The sequence below is a fragment of the Leuciscus leuciscus genome (genome assembly GCF_965113295.1).
Source record: "Leuciscus leuciscus genome assembly, chromosome: 17".
NCBI lineage: Eukaryota > Metazoa > Chordata > Actinopteri > Cypriniformes > Leuciscidae > Leuciscus > Leuciscus leuciscus.
In genome coordinates this window covers 20,775,073-20,797,527 of record NC_138741.1, presented here as the reverse complement: position 1 = coordinate 20,797,527, position 22,455 = coordinate 20,775,073, and the positions used below count along the sequence as shown (strand labels likewise).

The 22,455-nt window shown below is 36.8% G+C and overlaps 3 protein-coding genes and 1 long non-coding RNA gene across 6 annotated transcripts; 2 read left to right on the top strand and 2 right to left on the bottom strand.

Annotated features, from left to right (window-relative positions):
• Window positions 1-484: 484 nt before the first annotated feature.
• On the bottom strand, window positions 485-9,025 carry LOC309479868 (transcription factor COE1-like). The gene is made up of 16 exons (XM_082144133.1): window positions 8,904-9,025; window positions 7,989-8,145; window positions 7,306-7,369; window positions 7,132-7,187; window positions 6,836-6,909; window positions 6,575-6,643; window positions 6,196-6,277; window positions 5,516-5,627; window positions 4,571-4,704; window positions 4,185-4,311; window positions 3,889-3,977; window positions 2,884-2,949; window positions 2,381-2,534; window positions 2,035-2,304; window positions 1,682-1,758; window positions 485-1,440 (listed from the first exon to the last, which is right to left on the bottom strand). The coding sequence occupies exons 1-16, from the start codon at window positions 8,975-8,977 to the stop codon at window positions 1,426-1,428; spliced, it is 1,620 nt and encodes a 539-aa protein (XP_082000259.1). The 5' UTR covers window positions 8,978-9,025; the 3' UTR covers window positions 485-1,425.
• Window positions 9,026-10,071: 1,046 nt separating this feature from the next.
• bnip4 (BCL2 interacting protein 4) lies at window positions 10,072-12,473 on the bottom strand. Of its 2 annotated transcripts, none has more exons than XM_082142577.1 (5): window positions 12,275-12,473; window positions 11,538-11,685; window positions 11,359-11,464; window positions 10,721-10,950; window positions 10,072-10,633 (listed from the first exon to the last, which is right to left on the bottom strand). In XM_082142577.1, the coding sequence occupies exons 1-5, from the start codon at window positions 12,315-12,317 to the stop codon at window positions 10,588-10,590; spliced, it is 573 nt and encodes a 190-aa protein (XP_081998703.1). In that variant the 5' UTR covers window positions 12,318-12,473; the 3' UTR covers window positions 10,072-10,587. The 2 variants fall into 2 exon arrangements, with proteins under 2 accessions (XP_081998703.1, XP_081998704.1); XM_082142578.1 differs by having other exon boundaries at window positions 11,359-11,440; window positions 12,275-12,470.
• A 457-nt stretch (window positions 12,474-12,930) lies between these two features.
• On the top strand, window positions 12,931-17,621 carry LOC309478730. 2 transcript variants are annotated; one of them, XR_014199079.1, is made up of 11 exons: window positions 12,931-13,815; window positions 14,552-14,749; window positions 14,899-14,948; window positions 15,388-15,436; window positions 15,541-15,612; window positions 15,714-15,795; window positions 15,885-15,918; window positions 16,002-16,088; window positions 16,231-16,386; window positions 16,548-16,806; window positions 16,899-17,621. It is a non-coding gene; the product is annotated as an uncharacterized lncRNA (long non-coding RNA). The 2 variants fall into 2 exon arrangements; XR_014199080.1 differs by lacking the exon at window positions 16,548-16,806 and having other exon boundaries at window positions 12,935-13,815.
• A 1,378-nt stretch (window positions 17,622-18,999) lies between these two features.
• smndc1 (survival motor neuron domain containing 1) lies at window positions 19,000-22,454 on the top strand. The gene is made up of 6 exons (XM_082144171.1): window positions 19,000-19,152; window positions 19,522-19,641; window positions 19,840-19,982; window positions 20,104-20,262; window positions 21,211-21,364; window positions 21,802-22,454. Exons 2-6 carry the CDS (start codon window positions 19,522-19,524, stop codon window positions 21,937-21,939), a joined length of 714 nt encoding a protein of 237 aa, XP_082000297.1. The 5' UTR covers window positions 19,000-19,152; the 3' UTR covers window positions 21,940-22,454.
• Window position 22,455: the final 1 nt, after the last annotated feature.

The following is a 22,455-nucleotide window of genomic DNA, read 5'->3' as shown; positions in this document are numbered from 1 at the left end:
ATCACAGCACAGCATGGTTGTGCTCAGTTCTGTGATTGGACAATATTACTCTCAGCCAGCCTCACTGATGCAGTCCGCCGAAAGGGGGCCAGGCCAGTAGCGGTATGATACTATATTAAATATCCATAATTGACATATTGGTCTAGCAAGTCTTAATAACAGAAAAAAGCCAATAATCTTGAATCATATATCAACTCTTATTAGTTAAAATGAAGGGGATTTCAATAGACATTTTATACTTCTCATTTTGCACACAATTTCATTAAGGACAAGACAAATGTGTCTTGTGTGTGTACACTGTGTTGTAAAGGGTTTTGAACATCGACAACAGTGGATAATTGAGGTCATGACACAGTTATCACACAATTGTGTTCTTTGGTGTTTTATGAGTGTGCAGCCTCCTAATGCACAGGGAGGACACACTCAGATTTATGAGAGACAAACTCCATATTCAGCATTTGATTTTATTTCTGATGCCTCCTCCTCACAGTGAAACTTGATGGTTGATGGAGGGCTTATCTGAGAATTCAGTGAAGTATCTTACAGAAAACAAGCGGAACTGCCTCCCATGACACAAGCAATTCTCAACAAATATGAGAATTTAATGAGACATGAAGAATAGACTTGTCGAGATAGGGGCCATGTGGAACCTGGGCTTCAATGAATCTTCATTAGAAAATAACTATCGTCATTGTTAACAGTTAGTCAAATATGAATCTATGTCCAGTGTTTTTACCATTTTCTTTCCCTTAAATAGTAATACGTTTTTTGAAGACAAATGTTCTTGTAAGAGTGTAAGAAAATGTCTTATATATGGTATATACAGAGTGATGGGAAAATATTTCCTCATACACTGTTCAAAGGTTTGTGGTCACACTTTTTTTCAACAAGGACAAAAGATTTACAAAATGTGACAGGAAAACACCACTTGTTCCACAAAAATATTAAGCACAGCAGCACAATAATTTTCAACACAGATAAAAATAAATGTTTTGAGCACCAAATCAGCATATTAGAATGATTACTGAAGGATCATGTGACACTGAAGACTGTAATAATGATGCTGAAAATCACAAGAATAAAACAGCCTTGCCATCACAGGAATAAATTACGAAAACAGTTATTTTCAATTGAAATAATATTTCACATTATTATATCAAATAAATATATATCAAGTAAATATTGAATGTCTTGGCCACACATAATACAAACACACTAATAATAGAGAGGTGCATATTGTTTAGACACAGAACAAAAACATTTTTGCTTTATCACCAATAAACACGATTTAACATATAGTTTCTTGTTTTTGTATTGCTTGCACTGAGAAAACATTCAAAATGCAAAATAGATGTTGTTGTTCCCCCACCACAAAGAGATTCCTTCACTTCTGAGTTTGTCCATGTGAGAGAGCGACTGGTGTCACTAGTCCATGCAAGGCTGTAAAAGACAAACAGAGAATAGACATGAGTCTTGTCAAATGTTCACACTTGACAAATTTATATGTGTGTATGCTCTTCACACTTCGTACTCCCTAAGGCTGTGTGTGTGTGTGTGTGTGTGTGTGTGTGTGTGTGTGTGTGTGTGTGTGTGTGTGTACACTTGACTTTATGCAGTAAATAAAGTGACAATGTAGAGGTGGATGAGAGAGGAGTTGTGTGAATGTGTGTTGTGCTCTCACCGTGCAAATGGTGAGACTTGAACTTGCTGTTGAAGACTGCATCTTCAGAACTGGAGCAAATGCACTTTTTTGTTTCACTATAGAACCACAAGAAAGAGAAAGAAGACAAGGAAGGATTAAATAAACATGTGAAACCACCAAAATATATATTTGTCTTCAGGAGTGTAAATAATTGCTTATGATCATTAAATATGCAGTTTGACCATGATTCAGTTTAATAATGTCATGAAAAGCAGAAGTAGAAAAGTTAGCAAAATTAGAAAAGCATTCATACATTTTGAATGTTGGCTTTTTTTGAGAAAAAAAGTCTTGAGGTTCGACAGTTGATATAGAAGAGAAAGACGAGTTCTTACCGATGTAGTGTTGTGTGTCCTCTGTGGGACTATCTAAGAATGCTTGTGTGGCAGCCATGGAGAAGTTTGGCACAGAGGAAGTTTGGCGTCCGTGTGTTTGTGTGTGCCTGGCCATGGATGGGTGTGCGTTTGAGTGTGTGTGCCTTGGCATGTTGGAGTGAAGGTGCGAATGTGCGTGTCCATTCACGCATGTGTTGATATTGGTGAAATCAGACTGTTGGGATGTGCTGCCTAAAACAAAGCCAGTGTTTGAACTCCGACTGAATCCCACTGAAAGAGACATTCATTTATTAAAACACTGTTGTGGGGCATATGTACCATACGCACATGCACACATACTGCATACCTCGTTCTACATCCTGTGATACCTCTGTGTTCGCAGTAAACTGTCCATTAAAAGAGTTTACACCCATTATCCTGTGTGAATTTGTGTGGGATGGGTTTCGTGGGCTCCCATGGAGTGCCTCTGCTATGTTGGACGCACGCTTCAGAATCATCTCCTATTGTCAGCACAGAAATTACATCACTTCCCAATCTGGATTTCAGCAGCAATCAATATTGTTTACAATTATAAGTGGATCCTTCTTAATGTCACAAGAGTCACAAGTCCACATCCAGGCACTTGCATAGATTTTAAGTATTAAAAAGCCTTTATTTGCAGGGCTACAAAAGCAGATATTAAAAAATTATGTTTTTTAATATGCACCCATAGTATTTTTGACACACTCTCTGACAATATTTTTTCTTATTACTAATCGATATTGTTTATTTGGGTAGCAAGCCTTTGTTAATTTGGGTGGCAAGCCTGAGTAAAAAAATGTAAATGTTGATATCAAAAATGCTGTTCACCTGGTTGTTGTGAGGCATTCCGTAAAACGTCTCTATGAGATCAGCTGCTCTTTTCAGTAAGACCTCCTGTCAATCAAAAATAAAATAAAATAAATTCTCTATTTGGAAATTCCAGTTGGTGATTAGACATGCTTTTAAATGGATACTTAAAGGGATAGTTCAACCAAAAATTTAAATTCTGTCATCATTTACTCACCTTCAAGTTGTTTCAAACCTGTATGAATTTCTTTGTTCTGCTGAACACAAAGGAAGATATTTAAATAAATCTTTGAAACAGATCTCAGACCTCATTGACAACCATAGTATTTTTTTAAACCTACTAGTCAATGGGGCCCATCAACTGTTTGGTAACCAACACTCTTCAAAATATCTTCCTTTGTGTTCAGCAGAAGAAAAAAAATGTTTTAACAGGTTTGGAACAACTTGAGGGTGAGTTAATGATGATAGAACATTCATTTTAGGGAAACTATCCCATTCAATTTTAATTAAACACTTAAAGCAGAACCTAGAACAGTTAAAGTCACACTATGCAAGATTTGTACCTTAATATAACAGCTTCGAAATCATTTCGATGATAAACAAACTCGTAGTAGGGCGAATCATCCTGATTGCAAAGCAGGGAGGGGGGCGCCGCTGGCAAAACCAGCAATGCAAATTTGAGAGGTGGCGCCCCGACAAATCTTGCGAGAATCACGACTTGCTTTACGGCACAACGTCACACATCAACAACATATGAAGCAGCCTCTATGGAAGACACTAGCACGCATTTCAGAAGTGAATCACGGCAGAGTCAACGAAGAAAGCGTGGTCGAAAGAGTGCAGAGACGGCTCTGTGTGAGTGGTATTTACGACAGTAACGTTAAATACAAGTACTCCACAGCGACTCTAGGGGTCGCTGTTTGAGAAAAACGGAAACGGCATAGTGTGCCTTTAAAACAGAAAACACAGAATTTGTGAAGAAATAAAATTGAGAAATGGGAAGTCCACTTAGTATTTCTGGCTCACTTTTGGAAGTCTTTCTACATCACCAGGATGATGCGAAATGACCTTCTGCAGCCGCTGGAACCCGCAGTCAATGGTTGGCTCATTTAAAGCTTAAACAAACAAATTTCTCAGTTAAACTCTAATGCATCTGCCAGCAACAAAACAAATGAGAATCTCTAAAAGTCCAAAAAGCCATTATGTAACATAATACGTTGTCACATATTCGTAAAAAATATTGTATAACTACGGTTACAGTAAATTGCAACGTTTTTTTTCTTTTCGTTTTTTTTAAATTCTCGCAAACTCATTATACTCACCAGTGTAAACAAAACGTCCTGGAGGTCCTCTGCAGAACCGTTTGGATCTGTAGGACAGTGTAACTTCCACAACACCAGGGATGTGACGAGGTGGAGTCTGCACACGAATCGCATGTGGTGTGATGACCTGTCACAAAACAGAAAAAGTCATCAGGAAGTATAGAAATTCTGATTAACTTCACCATCAAATTCATCAGGAAAAATTTATTTCACACCTTGCAAAATTCGCAAAGTTTGTGGGAGATCTGTGGTGGCGGATGGATGGATTAGATTTGACCAAGGGAAAAAAATAATGAACAACTGGAATGATGAGGCTAAAGATGAAACACAAAAATGTATTTATAGTAATTCTTTGATTGGCAACAGAGCTTGAGACTGTTACACACCTCACTCCAGACCAGCACTGTTCCGAAAACCACCTGTAGACCATCGAAGAACTGATCTCCAATAATAATCACTGAGGCTCCACCTGAAGTCCAACCTTCACTCGGACTGATGGCCTTGATGCAGGGGATCTCTGCTACATTCACACACACATATATTAGCTCAATACACTGAATAACATTATTACACATTACAGATGCAGAGTGTAAATAATTGCAATAAATATATATTTTTTAAATGTAAAGGTGTATAAAAACAGACTTTTTAATGTTTTTTCAGAGACAGCATAAATGCAATCCAATAATTGGCCTTAACTATTTGAAACAATAGGCCTATATTAAACAACAAATACTAAACAAACCAAATATTTGGTAGCATTTCTTCTAACTATTTATTTTGCCATATAAACAAACAGTCAGTAACTACACTGATTTGGATTGCATAGTTAGGTGTGCGTTTGATTCCGAACTGATTCATTAGAGTCATCTGTCTATAATTCGGACTACATTCGTTGCTCTATATGTTTTTGATTCACTAAAAGGAACTGACTCATCAGAGTCATTCATTATAGAAGAAAAATACACTGGTCGCTGTTTATGTTTCTGAACTGCTTCATAAGAGTCATTCTTTCGGGAATCAGACTACACTTGTCACATATGTGTCGCGCTGTCGATTCAATAACGGTGTAGAGGTGCCGCTGAATAAATGTTGCTATAATAAGAGTATTTTGGTACAATATAGTATGCAAGGCAAGTGCAGGAACTGTTAACAAAATAAAAATAAAACAGTTATCGGTTCTTAACTGTACTGATTAACTCTATTTCCACTTTCACTCTCTCACTCTCTCTCTCTCTCTCTCTCTCTCAATGATCCAGCACCAACGCTGTTCTTTTGGTATAATTTTGCTAAATTCTACAAAAAGTTGTAGATGTTTGTAATTACTGTACCTTCACTTAACTCAAATCGTCTTCTGCCATGCTTAGAATTGTTATGGACAAATATGTTATCAGAAATGGCTAGAATTTGGCCCTTAACAGAGACTGTGGTAGAGACCAGCACCTGCAATGCACAGTACATTTTAGTGTAGTGCAGGAAATGTAGCAGACACAAAATAATATTTTGATGTTGGAAAAGGATGGTTAAATACATTTCAGAATTAATTAAATTAATGCAAGCTACATTTATCATTTTTACCATTGTGGTTTTAATCTAAAGTGTGATCCAGGACTATAAGGGACAGTCTTTTTTTAATCTTTTTTTTTTTATAAAAAACAACAACAACATGTTAATTCAATTTATTGGTTACACTTTACAATAAGGTTTCATTTGTTAACAGCATGTGAACATACAATGAACAATACTTTTAATACTTTTAAGATGAAAACAATACTTTTCATCTTAGTTAATGTTAATCTCAACAATTACTAAAACATTTTTAAGTATGTTAACATTAGTTAATGCACTGAACTAACATCTTTATTAGCTAACAGTAACAAAGGTTAATAAATGCAGTAAAAATATATTGCACATTGTTAGTTCATGTTAGTATTATTGTAAAGTGTTACCAATAAATGATCAGACACATAAAGGACATCAGTAATATGATTATTGAACTTTCTGTGTGTACCTGGAAACGACGTGTGTCCCGTGGGTTCCCTGCGTTCTTCAGGCAATTTTGATTACATTTGAGAAAAAATTTCAGGAAGAACCTAAGTATAAAATAAAAAGAAAAGGGCATAATTTGGATGGCAAGGCTAACACCTTTCCTCTGCAAACATGTGAAAGTACCATATGTGTGGATCAGGGAATGGTGAAAAAGAGTCACTGAGAGAATGATGTAAGAAGATGAAAAGTTTAGAAACTGAGAATTGGAGAGGTGAAAGAGCTCATGATTAGCTCATTAAACAATAAACTTTTTCTCTCCCTCATTTTTCTCTTACACACATAACAGTATATGCATTTCATTACTCAATTAAAATGTTATACAATGTTACTGATTGTCCTACCTGTCAATAATGACGGGGTCTGAAGGCGTTTCATTCCTGTTTCCACAACTTTTCTTATCACAACATCGGCTGTAATATTCACATATAAAGACACACACAATTACCACTGCATCAACTTTTTTTAAAAGTAACCTGCATATTGCAATTTAAAGCAAACAAACACAAAATTTTAAAGAATATTTTATGAGTATACGTGTTTGTTTACAGCATGCATGGGATTTTGTCTATTAGTGTGTAATAGTGCAGTTTGACAAAAGTTACCTGCACATTGTTTCATGAGTGAGAAGAACACGACGCATTTCAGGGTTTTTATCTTGACCTTCAAACATAATTGCCTGAAATAGTAGAGGTAATGTAGGCAAATGGCAGGTTAATGTTATGAATAATAAAATATATAAAACGTATATGACAACACCTATGAGTATTTCAAATATCATCTTAGCACTGTGGACAAAGCAGGTTTTTTTAAACATGTAATCTTGACTGAAGAAAACTTTCAATGTTAAGATGCATACCACATTCTTGCAAATAATATGAAAGTGCCGAAATTGTTTTACCTGTTTGGTCACAGAGTCTATCAAACGGATGTACAGATCTTGCTCTGTTCTGACACCTAAGTGACAGGAAAATGAATAGCACAACATCAGTACAAAACGACATACAAATGACAGTTCAAAGTAAGTGTATTTCTATAGTAATAGTAGACTATTTGTAATGCAGGCATTACTCACCATTGTTGTACAGTAACTGGAGTTTGTAATGGATTCCATTGTTTGTTTTTTCACTTACTGGCTCCTAAATCAAACAAAAATCAAATATATGCTTTGTCTTACATGGCATCATAACTTCTAATCTAATCAAACCCAATAAACCCAATGTTTCATATATATCCTATTTAACGTTTTTTGGCTTCTAGGATGAATATGTTAGTCTTACTGTTATCTATAAGCTAGTGTGCTCCAAAACAATGACAAAATTTGCATTTAGAAGACCAAACCCAGCGTTGAAAATGAAAATCAGGTTGATGTCAGAATCCAACGTCAGATTGACATTAATCTCCAACGTTGGACAGACGTTGTATTGTGTATCTGATGTCAATCCGACTTTCATTTCCAACCAAAATCCAACGTCTCTCCGTCGGGTTCTTAGACGTCAACCCTATTTGCAACCAATATGCAACCCCAGCAAACAAAATCTTCCCCTGATTGACGTTACTACTTTCTACTCAAGGACCGATATTTGTATAAAAAAGTATGATATTTGTCTTTCAAATGTAGTGAAGTACAGTGAAGTGTAGTGTAGAAAAAATTTCCAGAAAAAATAATACTCAAGTAAAGTACAGATACTCAAAAAGTGTACTTAGGTACAGTACTCAAGTAAATGTACTTCGTTACTGTCCACCTCTGCTCCTCACCTTCTCCTTTTCAACAAAGTCCACAAATGCAGTGTGCTCAGTCTCCACAGACTGACCTTGACTGTCATATAAAGCCAACACGAAGTGAAAGAAGTTTGACTTGCGCAGGTTGGCAGGCGGCTGTTTCTCGAAGTGTGCCCGGGCAAGACCAACACCTCTGTTGGAAAAAGAGCAACCAGTTATTTGCAGTTTAAAATAAAGTACTTGAGTGCTGCTGCCATTAAAGCAAATTAGGTATAGCAAATTAGGTATCCATTAGGTGTCTTTAACTACTATGTACTTACATAAAAAAAAAATGTTAGGTACATTGTGCTTATTGTGCTGTTCATGTTGTGTTGAAAAACACTTTTGCTGCTAATGAGGTTACGGGTAAGGTTAGGGACAGGTTTAGTTTATGGGTAGGTTTAAGGGTGGGTTAAGTGGTAAAGCAAGGGTCAACAGTGTAATTATAGCTGTCATTAATAAATTACTTCTATAAATAACTTGCAGATATTTTTAAATATAAAATAATAATTTCATACAATTAACTTTTGAATATATTTTTAGTAATTCCTGCATATAATTGCATTTGTAATTAATTGCAGTAATTACATGCATACTAAGTAATCTACTCATCCCAAACCTGTCCCTAACCTTAAGTGTAGCTATCCCACCTCATTAGCAGCAAAATAACATGAACACAGTAAGTATTATACCTAACATTTTATTTTATTTATTACTTAAGTGCATAGTAGTTAAATACACCTAATATAAAGAGGGACCTAATTTTTATAGAATGAAATAAATAAGAAACTTAATTCAAATCTTTCCATAATCATGCTTACGAATGTTGTACCCATCTTACACATAAACAAATGACATTAAAGTTGACTGGAATAAGAAACGGACAGAAGATAATGGGATGCACCTGCTTACCTCTGAGCAGAAAGGTTACCCTCTGCCAGCCCGAGGAGAGCTGAGCCCAGAGCAGACCTGACCTCCTGCTTCATCACTCCAAGTCCACAGGGATGCAAGACAACAGCTGACAACAAAGTTCCTTCTCCCTCAGGACTGCCGTCTGTAGACTACCCAACCGCTAGGTCAGGTGTAATTATGTGTTGTATGGGCGTGGCTGTGACGCACAGAGACGTAAAACAGTCACGCTGTAAAGCACTTTGGAAGCTATAGCCTATACTATACATCACTATACAACTGTAATTTTTTGTTTGCATTAAACACTAAATATGGGCTAATTAAACCATCCATAACTCAGCCTATATTCAAAATGTAATTTTCAAGTATTAATACAAATATATCTTCAGAATGAATAAATAATCCAAATACACTTTCGAACATCATGAGTTTAATAATAGTTTGATGCTGAAGAGTGGCTCATTTTGTATGTGCGAAATAGCATAATTAATTTATTTATTTTTTTACAATATATATATATATATTTTTAAATGTTCACACATAAGAAAGGCATTAATGAAACCTCATGCTATTCATAATGTCAAATCATCAAGTCCTCAATTTCTTTTACTCTTTTTTTTCTCCCTCCAAAACAAAAAGGCCATCTTTGGTTAAAAAGAAATAGGCCTAAGTGAAAAGTAAAGCATAAAAAGAAAACAGCAAGAGATGAGTGGAAATAGAAGTTTTTTGAAGTACTTCAGTTACAAAGATACTTCAGTAACCAAATACGGTTTGCTTAAAATTGAAATCTATGTTGCCAATAATCATGTAATTGTCAGTCACTGATTGGTTGTTTGAATTAATTACGTTAGTTTGGTACATTTTAGAGAAAGCTAGTTCCAAACTAGAATCAAACTGACGTAAAGTCCCAGAAAAAAAACAGGATCATACCGCCACCTGCTGTCCCAGAAATGCCAATACAAAATATAAGAGGATTCTAGTTAGGCAGCAAGTGAAACACGGTTAATGTTCTGTAAAAAATATATATTTCCCTGCTGTACCTGAAAATGTTTGCTTATACCACCAATGAGTAAAACATAAAAGCTTCAAACAAAAAAGTATTTTTATTAACCTGGTAGGATGGATGCAAAATATTTGAAAGTGTTTTTTTAACAAATAAATTTGAAGATGATTATAATTTTTGAAGTACAGTTTATTAATTTTCCATAGCAAGTCACATTCGAATATATGTCAGAATATGCATTTATATGGCTCTTAATTTTCTCTCAAACATACATTTGCATTTAAAAAAAATATTGATTCGGAATGCTTTAAAAAAGCAGGTCAGGTGAAGGACTACAATGTGACCTGGTCAGTAAAACAATATTCATGCTGATGCATTTAACAAATATTTTAAATTTCAAGCAAAAAGCTGAAATCTATTAGGCATATTTCCTGATATCCATACACAACTGGATTCATCTTTATTAATTCTGTGCCAAAATCCCCGCAGGAGAACCAAAGAAAAAACAATGCTGAGAGTTTCAGTCTCATCTTATTTTCATAGTGTCCTCTTACATAGTCCTGCATTTCTCCTGGAGGAAAACAAAAGTGTTCCAGCAAAAGGCTGTCGGGATCTTTCTAGAGACTATCCCAGAGTGACACTGACACACAACATTCTGACACACACGCATTCATCTGCTATGACTCAGATAACAGAGCATTGAGTGGAGAGGCGCCGTCCAATACAGATCCTGCAGAGAGAGATTAAAAATAGTCAAACAATGAACAAAAGAGCAGCAAGCAAAAAGTCAGACTTTGTAAATTCATGAGTGTCTTACCCCAACCCAAGCATGAGGATGTGTGTCAAAACTAGAGAGGGTAACAGTAACTTCAGCAAGTTTGTGTTCATTTCTTTGTCGTTTTTGTCTGAGTTTCTGCTGCACAATCTGTTCCGCTTTGGCCGTTTAATAATCAGTGCTGGTGGTGGTACATTCTCTGGCCGGCTGGACCAGTCACAGATCCTTGCGACAGTCTCAACTTCCTGTTTGCTCTCTGGTACAACTTCCCCCTGGAAGTGAAAGAGCAGGAGAAAGATCTTTGACAATTTCACTACCACTGATGTCTAGTCTAGTCATGTAAGCTCTGCAAGTCTGTAATGCAGTCAAAACATTGCATGTTTATAGTGGTGCTATAAGAAATACATATGTTGGTTAAATTAGATCTCCATATGCCCATATTGCAGCGAGGACTGGTTGTGAGAAAAACCTGCATGTATATATCATATTGGAATCATATTGAAAAATAGAGGTTGCTCCAAGAACAAATTCATGATTTTACATGTATGGCCGGGCATAAGTAATTAATGTAAAATTTGTACCACTTAAACCCATTGTTCCTGACTATAAGTTTTGTGATTTTTTTTAAATTCTTATTAAATGCAAGCTTATGCAATAAAGTAAAACAAAATAATAATTACCTGTGCATTGGCGTGTGTCAAAGGAGGCTGTGTGTTGAAGGAGGCTGCACTGATGAGTGGAGGTGTCTGGACATGTCGAGGACTAGGAGCAAATACATAACAGCCACTGTGGTTAGAATAATCATACAAGTCCTTGTCTTGCCTGTACACACAGATCTCTTGAAGTGGTTTGTACACACCTGCTGCAGTGAGAGCTTGTCCGTGAACTACTGCTGGATTCCCGCTGTGCTTCCAGAAGCATTTTCTCCAGGTCTGTGATATCAGACAGGGATGGTGTGTCCTCACTATGTTCACTACATGAATCAAAGTGGAGCTCCACCCATGAGTCTGATGGAGAAAAGGGCATCAACGTATTTAGAAATGATTACTGAAAGCAGTTTCTTCTTTTTAGAAGTGCTGAATGTTTGCTTTGGTCTTTCTCATACATTTTACAAAAAAACACTCATGCTTTGATGAACTTGATCTAAACTTGATCTAACTAAACTTGATGAACTAAACTTGATCTAACAGTTACTGAACCAAAAAGGGTTCAAACTCCAAATATGTAACCATGAACATTTTTGGATGTTAGTAAATGAATACCAACATAATCATTACAAAATTGGGTCATTGTAAATGCCTCTTGTCCGTTATCAAATATGTGTACTACAAAAATAGAACAAATGTTTGTTTTAGCAAACAAGTAGTTGCTGACTTGGCAGTATGACCGGATTTGAACACAAATCCTTGTTGGAAATTTCTGCATTGTACAGATTTATAAAAGAAAACCATGATGAACATTGGTATTAAACCCAGGAATGTGAATAAATAATTTACTGTTACACAATTTACTGTTACTATTAATAATCTTATTGTTTTCATTAGCTGTCGATGTAAGTACGTTGTTTAATCGAGCAAGCCAAATTGTACATCTTACCGTGCAGACTTTCCTCCTGAGTTATAAGTTTTTGCGTTGACATTGCTGTTCCTTGTAATTTTGCTTCTATATGTCTATGTCCTAAATTTTGTTTGTTTGTCTGTGGACCAAAATATAAAGGTTGCTCGCCCTTAGAAACATACGGGAAAACACTGACGAAAGCGCTCTTGGAAAACACTGACGAAATCTTTTGTTTACAGACAGACACCGCGCTCTGATTGGTCAGACGTTAGACCAATCATCTCAACCTACGTGAGTCGAGCGATTGAACTTTGGCGCGAACACGCTACACCAAAGTGTTGAGTGTTATTAAAATACAAGAAAATATGCTGATTTCTGTTTATTGTTATAATAAAGGTTTTCTTTTTGGTAACTGATGTACTGATGCACACAAGACTAGTCAAATTCACAGTAAAAAAGAAAAGAAAAGCAGTAATCAGTGAAAATGTATATTCCCAGATAGCAAAAAATATCGGCACGGCTTCTTTTTGCCGCCGGCCCCAAGCTGTCGGCTATAGGTGCGTCCCGCTGGCGGCGATGAAGCGTTTGCCGCCGAATACGTCACTCCCATTTCTTGCGAGATGCCGCCGGCGAACAGCCGCCGGGCCGCCGACTTCATTCTCTCTGGCGGTTGCCGCCGTCTAATGAACCGCGGCCGGCTGGCGGCAAGCCGCTTTGAAATCGACCAGCCATGAGTGAAACTGACAGCATCTTAACTACTTTTCACATTTAAAGCGATTATAATTATTATGTGAATTATATACATTTTTGTTGTTGCTCCAAAGCCATTAGGGGTTATAACAGATTTGACTCTGATTCCATGATAAGGTTTAGGAAATTACATTTAAATTACTTTGAAACTCTGAAGCGATAATATGTAAAATATATAGAATTATTTTATTCACTTAAGGTGACAATTCTTTACATTTCTTTGATTTATGCACAATTTGAGATGCACCAATAGACCAAAAAGAATTCCTTTTGTAAAACTTACTTGGCAATAAATATCTTTCTGATTCTGATTAGTTTTTAAAATAAATATTTCATTCATGGTATGAACAATTTAGCAGAATAAATAGATGAAGTTAGATTTTTCACCAATGCTTGAAATCAGTGAACAGTGAAAGACATCTGCAACTTGGCCAAAATCTTGGGTTTGCTTTATATTTTTTTTATTAATTTGCAACCATGGTAATGTCTATGAGAAACATGAAAATCCCTGTTTTGACCTGAAGGATAAAGTGAAATATTTATAAATATTTTGTCTCTCTGTCACTCCAGGAAATTGTGGTTATGTCTTTCATTGTTTTACAAGCTCAATTTTTAATTTATTTTACCTTTTACATGTATAAGGAATTACTTTGCAGTTTGCAATTGCGAGTTTTGCGACCTGTACAAATGTTTAAGAAAGTGTTAAAGCACAAACAGAGAAGTACCTCCACCGGTCGAGAGGGGCAGCATCTAAAAAACTGAAGCAGATTTACTCGTCTCGTCGTCACACGGTTTCAGTATTTGGAGAGAGGAAATATACGATCTTTTAAGTAAGTACATTTTTCCTTTTTGTTTAACGCAATATATATATGTTCATTTTTGACATTGTTTTTAGTTCTTCTTCTTAAAATCTGTTCTTGCCTAACTAGTCAAGCTAAAGTAAGTTAGCCTTGTTTGCAAAGTTTCCGCCATGCTTCTGCCATAGCTAGGCTAACGTTACTTAGTTTCTTCCTGGCGTTGAGTTTTTTTCTTCTTCTAAGTATGTTTAACTGTTATGTATGTTTATACAAGTGTGAGTACATGTGGTTTAAGATAGTATTGGTCAGTCGAATTAACTAACGTTACAGTTCCTGAACTACGGTGGGAATGGTAACGTTAGCAAAATCTTCACGACAAGAAAGACTGATCAGTATAACTTGTGTTGTTTTCTAACTAAACATGATTATGCTGCTAGTCTAGATTACAGTGTTCGCTACCACATGCTGTTTCACCTTTTTTACACACTGAGTTCAAGCATGTTCTAACGTATGTTAAATGTATCTAGCTACAGTAGGTAGCCAAACTTTACATCTAGAAAGACTAGTTTAACTTTTGGTGTTTTCTTACAAAAATAACGATGTATATAGGTTTTTTATATGATTTTGTTTGTCTGAACATGGTTTTCTGTTGATCCACTTGTGAAAATTACTGCTTTTTCGAAGGTGTGAGCATTTTAATGTTGTTGATTTTGCCTGAATTTTTTTTTATCAAAAAGTATACTTTATGCTAATGTGTCTTCTATTTTAGATGCTTCACATTGTTCAGTTTATCAACAAGGAGGATCTGCCATTTGCAGTTGTTCCGCAAGAGTGGCTCAGCGAAGGGCATGTGCCATTTGCCCCGTTTAACCTCTGCAAAAAAGACAAAGGAACAATTTAGCCATCCGCTGCACACCTCCACAGAGCACCTGGGAGAAACATCATTTTAAGTTCATGAAGGGAGCAGGTAAATGGGTCTGACTTGTACATTTGATTTTCCTTTATTTCATCTGTGTAATTTATTTGTCTGTTTATTGTGGATAGTGGAATCTTTCATTCATTATTATTATTATTATTATTATTATTATCATCAAATTTCTGTTTCCTCTTTCTTAGAACCAGGTTTCTCCCCAGTAATCGAGAATCCGCCAAGAGTTTGAGTACAAGTAAGTGATGTTATTTGTGAAGTTTTTTTGTCTTGGAAACTATTGCTTCTATTTAAAGTTGGCATGAACTGGAAGTTACAAACGACTTTTCTCCAGTGTTGTGACGTATTTCCAAGTGAAAGGGAATATTGAATAGAGGAGCAGGGTTTTACTCTAGCGCTCCTCCTCTCCATCTCTGCTCATAGCAGACTAATGGTTTGAGGGGAGTTGCTACGCCCTCACGCCATTGCACATGACCGGAAGAGAAGTCGTTTCGAGGGGGTAGGGAAGGGTAACATATTTGATTAAATATAAGGGTACATGAATAAAAAATGAAGTGCACAGATTAATCATTTACATAAACACTACAATATTACATATAAAAATACAAATTGTAAAATTTGATTTCATGCTGACTTTAAGATGATGAATCCTTTAATCATAATCTGTTTTTCACTAGGACACTTGATGGGATTCGCTGCAGCAGTTTCTGGATGAAAGGTGTTGAGGTGTGTTGTACATTCCATTAGCTTTGCACAGTTCAATTATTGTTTCATTACTGAATATGCAATACTCTGCATTGAAATTAAAGCTGTTATGTTTGCTCCCCCAGCTCATCAAGTACTAAGCTTTACACCCCCGGCAGCAAATTTACCCTGGCAGCATATGGGTGAAAACTCTGGAGGTATCTACGTTGCGCTTAACTAAGTGTTACATTTAAGTCCAATTCATTAAATGTATGCAATAACTTCAAACATATTTTTACATGTCAATGATTATCAATAGGAGGGAGAAAGTCATTGCTCTATTGTTGGCCCTTGTACTCCAATGGCATCTCGTGTCAAGCATGAAGTTTTCAGCTGTGAAGGTATATTCTAGCCCTATGTCTTAATGTCCAGTGTTTTAACAGTATTGCAAATAGTGCCTTTAGTTGTTTGTTTTATTTTTAAAATGTAGAACCAAGCCCTGAGGGAAAGCAATGCACGAGCAGGTGAGAACTTGCACTGTTTCTTAAATTGTACTTTTTTGTGTGTGATGTAAGTCCAAAATGACCATATGCCTTTCATTTTGTAGCTTCGGATGACAGCGGCTTACTTCAAGAGCAGGTGAAGCAAGTTCAACAAACAATGTTGAAGACGTTTGCTTGCACTGGGCAATCAGGTACAACTTGCAAACAGCACCTGTGGTTGTTGGTTTAATTCCCACTGGGGCTACCTGTACATGTAGTAGACCTAGATATAAATGTTATAGTTTAGTAGTTGAGGGACCAGGACTGACTATTTTATTCTGGGAAACCCTGTAGGTGCAGATCAGACCCTTATGCTGTGACGTCTTGCAGAGTTTGGCGATGTTGGAGTTATCCCTGTCAGGGGATCTGTTACTCCCCCTACACACCCAGGAAGATTTGCCGTGTCTTGACAACAGTTTGAAGCAGGATAAAAAGCTCCAGGAACAATTTGTAAGTTTGCTGATTATAACGCCATAGAGTAATCTAAAAAGTAAAATTTAAGATTGTAAACTGCATATATTACAGTCTGAATCCTTAGCCTTTCACATTTTTTATTTATTTATGAGAAGCTTCAGAGAAATGTAATTTGTAACACTTTTTTGGATTTTCAGCTTGGTGTAGGGGATAAAGCATGTTTTAGAGACATGTTCCTTTAGACCAGTGGTTCTCAATTCCAGTCCTCGTGACCCACTGCTCTGCACTTTTTGTATGTCTCTCTTATCTGACACACTCAGTTCAGTTCATGGAGTCTCTCCTAATGAGCTGATGATCTGGTTCAGGTCTGTTAAATAAGGGAGACATACAAAATGTGCAGAGCAGTGGGTCACGAGGACTGGAATTGAGAACCACTGCTTTAGACCATTGTTCAAAGTAAGTTGGATATTTTTTTAATTATATTTAAGTAGATGTGTATGGCCTCATGCAATTCAAATGAAATGACAGATCTGTATTTTCTAAATTAGCCATCCTGAAGAACCTGGCAACCCAGGATGCCACTGATGAAGCGGTCTAGGTTAATGTTTCGCGTTACCTGAAAGGAGCATCTGACCGTGAAGGCAGAAAAAGGCACCGCACAGCTGAGAGGGACCCACAGCCGACCACTTAGGCTGACTACTGACACCCCAGAATCACTGACAACTGGAATCCTTTCTTTATCTTGCAGTCAGTAACATCAAGACTCCTAAAGAAGTCAGAAGTGTCACACTATACTCACTAACTGTGGAAATTACTTTTTTTTTTTTTTTTTCAAATAATGCTTGTAAGTCCTTGTGCCACAGGTCAGCATTGCAGCTATAATGGTCTATTCTACTCCAGAGCTTTACTATAAATTACTACCACTTAACCTATTGTTAGAAATGGCTTGTAAATGTGATGTCATACTTTGATTTATTTGGTATCCTGCACATTATTTTGTATCAAGTATTCTCTTTACTTGTCATAATGTTTACAGGTAATTTTTTTCACCCTAGAGCTGTCCTCTTTATATGAACAATTATTGTAAGAGTTGTAATTTGCTTGTAAGGCTGTTTTTTGTTTTTGTTTTTTGTTTTACCAAAATTTAATAAGAAACCTGCATGTTAGTATATTGATTTATTTATTTTTCTGTTATGTTTCAGTGATCTGACACATCTTGTTTAAATGACAGTTAATGTACTTTGAAATGTGGAATAAAAATGCCAAATGGATATTTGTCTGGTTTGAGCAATCATTATTCTTGATAAACTGCATGCTATAAATATTAAATATTATATATAGCCAGAATAAGCGGCGGCAGATCGCTCGAAAATAGCGCTTGCCTCCGGCGGGCCGCGGAAGGGCCGCCTTCAATATAAAGGCGGCGGGACGGCGGTTGGCCCGCGGGCCGGCCGCGGAACGAAGGCGGTAGGAAGGCGGCTGCCGCTTTTAAAAAGCGGCTGCCGCCGGCGGTGCGCCGTCCAACGTGTTTGCGATGTCGCCGTTCTGCCGCTTCTACTGCCGCCGGAGCGCCGACGGTGGGCCGCCGACTCATTGCTATCTGGGTTGCAACTTTGATTAGTTCAGTTTTTAGACTGTTGTAAGGTTGTAATAATAAGTTGACCAATTTGAGTCAGCACTCAGTAATTCTGGAGTTGGAGTTAACTTTTACCTCTACTGAGTAGTCGTTAAACCAAACCAATTACACATCGATGTAATTAGTAGTTGTACATTTGCACATTTTGTAGTGCATATGTTTGTTTTTGTAAAGTCAGTGCGATGGTGGGTGCCTTGAAGATGTGCGCTGGGTCTCGAGCCTTTATCTGCAAACATACATTCACAATCTCTGGCAGCAACTTTGACTTGCCTTTGTTGGACATTAAATAAAATGTGGTAGGCTACTTTGGTCAAATTACGAGCTGACAGTTTTATTATGCATAAAGTTGCAAAACTACAAATAATGTTAGTTATATTTCAGGACGAACATACGTAAGCACTAGGTTTTCTTGATTATCCATACATAAAAGAAGAAGAAGAAGAAGAAGAAATCATTTAAAATGTAAGCATCGAATAGGATACATCAGGCTTTCGCTCATTCATCTCTGTATTGCATTCCATTAAGACCTATACTTTTCCACTACAATGAAAAGTTTTTATAAAATTATTAAGAATTTAAACATATCCTTATAATAAGACATATTATTAGGAAATATAGAGTGATATATACCTAAATTGTATGTAAGAAGTCTGCTTTGCTGTTATAAAGATCTAATTAATTTACATTACAAACAATCAGAATTTCATAATAGGTTTTAAAAAATGTCCTAGACTCACTCTACTTATTAGTGAAAATAAGTAGTTCCGCACTCAAGTAGATTGTGGAACTACTTATTTTCACTAGCCTATATGAGCTATAAAAGCCTTAAGTATAAAATAAGATTCAAAATCAAACTTTATTTCAAAAACGAAAAAAGTCTGTTTCATTAGTGTTAATTTTATTTAATTTGACCACATTCTCTGATTTTACTTAGCAGCTACCTTTCCTCTCTGCCACAGGATGGCGCGACAACATCGCGACAACAGTTTTATCACGCGAGACTGTGGCGTCACATCCGGGAAAAGGTCGAAAAAAACGATACCACGAAGAGATACAAACGTAGAAGGATCGGCCGCTTTTTTCACGAAAATACCATCGTACATGGGACACTTAACACATTAATTAAACACTTTTTCATATAATTGTTATATTGGGAATATTTAAAGGTAAGACGCATGGTAAAAGATGATTCGAGTATACTGTGTTTATAGATGTAAACATGTCTTCTGCCGAGCGTGCGGCCTTGTGCTCTATTTATGACTCCACATCGCTTTTGTATTGTTTAACTGAATCAAAACAAGGCTTCGTGAGACACGGTTTGAATTAATGCTACTACGGCTAAGCATTTATAATTAAAACGATCAAATTGGGGAGTCACGATAGTAAAAAAAAAAAAAAATGTTTTAGGTCGGATTCAGATAACTAATATTTGGGATTCCTGTTCTAGAGAACATCAATTTGATGTTTATATATGCAAGGCAAGGGTGGGTGTGTTTTCACTCTTTTATTGAAAGGTATGCTATTTCATTTTTCAGATGTCTGAAGAGTTGGTAAAGCAGTTGAGCAATTATAAAGCTCAGCTGCAGCAGGTGGAGGCGGCGCTCTCTACAGATCCAGATAATGAAGATCTGCGTAAACTGCAGAAGGATCTCCAGGTTTGGGGCACAATTATCTTCTGCTTTTTTTTTGTGTGTGTGTTTACATTGATGAGACCAGAGTCTTTCAGCGGTCTGTCATGTTTTCAGGGGTCCAGTTTTTGTCACTTACGTTGACGCTTGATAGCCTCTGACAAAAAAAAGTGTCTTTCTATGCAAGTATGTTCATCAAAACATTGCTGTTATGTGTCACTATAGGAGGTGATTGAGTTGACAAAAGACCTGTTGACATCACAGCCTGTGGAGGGTACGACCAGTACCAAAAGTTCAGAGACAGTCGCTCCCACTCACAGCTGGAGGGTCGGAGACCATTGCATGGCCACCTGGAGCCAGGACGGACAGTGAGTATCACACACCAACACAGTACTGGGAGGTATATAGGGATTGTGTTCGGCTACATTTGGAAGAGGGATTCGTGTAAATATCCGTACTCACCTGCTTACAGTGGTGTGTGATTGGCAGGTTGTATGAGGCGGAAATTGAAGAGATTGACAGCGAGAATGGCACGGCAGCCATCACCTTCGCTGGCTACGGCAACGCAGAGGTATTGCCACTTCATGTGCTCAAAGAAGTGGAGGAGGGCAGGAGCAGGGAAGAGAAGGACGGAAAGCCCAAATCCAAGTATGTAGACATGAATATAACTTTTAAATCTGTTTTAATATAGGGCCTGTTTACACCTGGTCACTTCAGTTGTTTTTACCCCTCCGATTTGGTAATTTGTCTAATCTAATGTGTTAACACGTTTTTCATTTACACTTGGCCTCGTAAATGTCTCCGCAAAACGAATATAAATTCGATCTTCAATTCCCGCTCTATATGCAAATTTAACGGAGATCACGTCAACAAATGCAACATGTATGAGCTGCATTTTATTTATCATCAGCTAATTTCAAGATCAGGCCACAATAGGAGAGAGAGCGGCATCAGCACTGGTAAGATCATTTAGTCTCACTTTTAATGAAGATGATTGTGTGTTGAGCATCTGCGACATACTTTTATATATGGCTATAACATGTCATATAGCCTATAACGCTCTCTCACGTTTTTTTGTTTTTAAATCATTTTTGAGGAGTAAACTTTACATATGTGGTTTCAATAACCAGGTGCATTTACACTTGTCCAGTTTAGTTTGGAATGCGTCTCAAACCACCTCCTGAAGTGTTTTGAGTGATCGGATTTAAATCCGTCTCAAAAGCGTTTCAGAGGGCGTTTACACCTGGTCTTTTCAGAGAAAATGCATGAAGTGACCAGGTGTAAACAGGGCCATAGTGTCGAAACAGAACAACATATCTAGGTATAATATGATTTAAAAGTTGTAAATGAGCACAGTTGTTAATACTACAATTTAAAATTTGTATATTTAAAATATGTATTCCTATTAATTGAATTGTAAATCTAAATTTTTACACACGTGTGTGTATATATATGTATGTGTGTGTGTGTGTGTGTATTAAAAAGTGTATATGTATACTTTTTATATACAACTTTTCCATCAGTGGCACAGACGTTATATACTACAACAGTTTATTTATTTATTACAAATCTTTCCTTTTGTGTGTTTTCTCTTAGGAAAGAGCTGCTGGCAGAACAGAGGGAATATAAGAAGAAAAAGGCCCAGAAGAAGGTGCTGCGCATGAAGGAGCTGGAGCAAGAGAGAGAAGTTCAGAAGTCCAAATGGCAGCAGTTTAACAATAAAGCCTATTCAAAAAATAAGAAAGGACAGGTGTGTATATAAGAATAAAGTCTGATTAACTTTGCAATGTTCTCTTAAAGGCATACTCCACCGAAAAATTAAAATTCTGTCATCATATACTCACCCTCATGTCGTTTCAAACCTGTATGAATTTCTTTCTTTTGCTGAACAGAAAGGAAGATATCTAGAAGAATGTGAGTAACCAGACAGTTTTAGATACCATTGACTTCCATAGTATATTTTTTTCCTACTATGGAAGTTAATGGTATCTAAAACTGTCTGGTTACTCACATTCTTCTAGATATCTTCCTTTCTGTTCAGCAAAAGAAAGAAATTCATACAGGTTTGAAACGACATGAGGGTGATGATGACAGAATGTTCATTTTTTTGGTGGAGTATGCCTTTAAATGCTGTTATTTTTTAAAAACCCTGTTATATTGTTCATGTTGTATGATCTTCCTTTGCAGGTGAAGAGGAGTATATTTGCATCTCCAGAGAGTGTGAATGGAAAGGTTGGCGTCGGCACGTGTGGTATCGCAGATAAACCCATGACCCAGTACAATGATACTTCAAAGTATAATGTCAGGCACCTAATGCCCCAGTGATCTCCCTTGTGTCTGTGACCATCTGTAATCATCCACCATAAAAAATGAAACGAACTGAAACCCACTTAGAAGTCATAAACAAATCGGATTGGATATGATATGAATATAGTAACACATTTCCCCCTTGTTTTATTTGCAGTAATAGTGGGTATTTAGTATGTGGATGTTGGAGCTGTTCTGTACTGAACAAGCCTCTGGATGTTCATCAGTCCTCAGTGAAGGACAGCTCCTGTTTAGTTTTACTGGTTCTCCTCATGCTCTCAGGTCGAGTCTCTGCACGAGCTGCTGAGGATGGAAACTGCTCTATAGTTTTTATGATGTGTTGAATAAATGTATATGGAAAGCTCTGGCCGCCCTCATACACATTTGACTGGTGTTGTTGAACAGATTAACAGATTGTTTTGCTGTCTTCACCTCTGTCTAATAAGCATTCTGCTGCAGTCCATTTGTTGTTACATTTGCTTTTCAGTTTTGTATATTTACATATTTGAGAGGAATAAACATTGATTTCTTGAC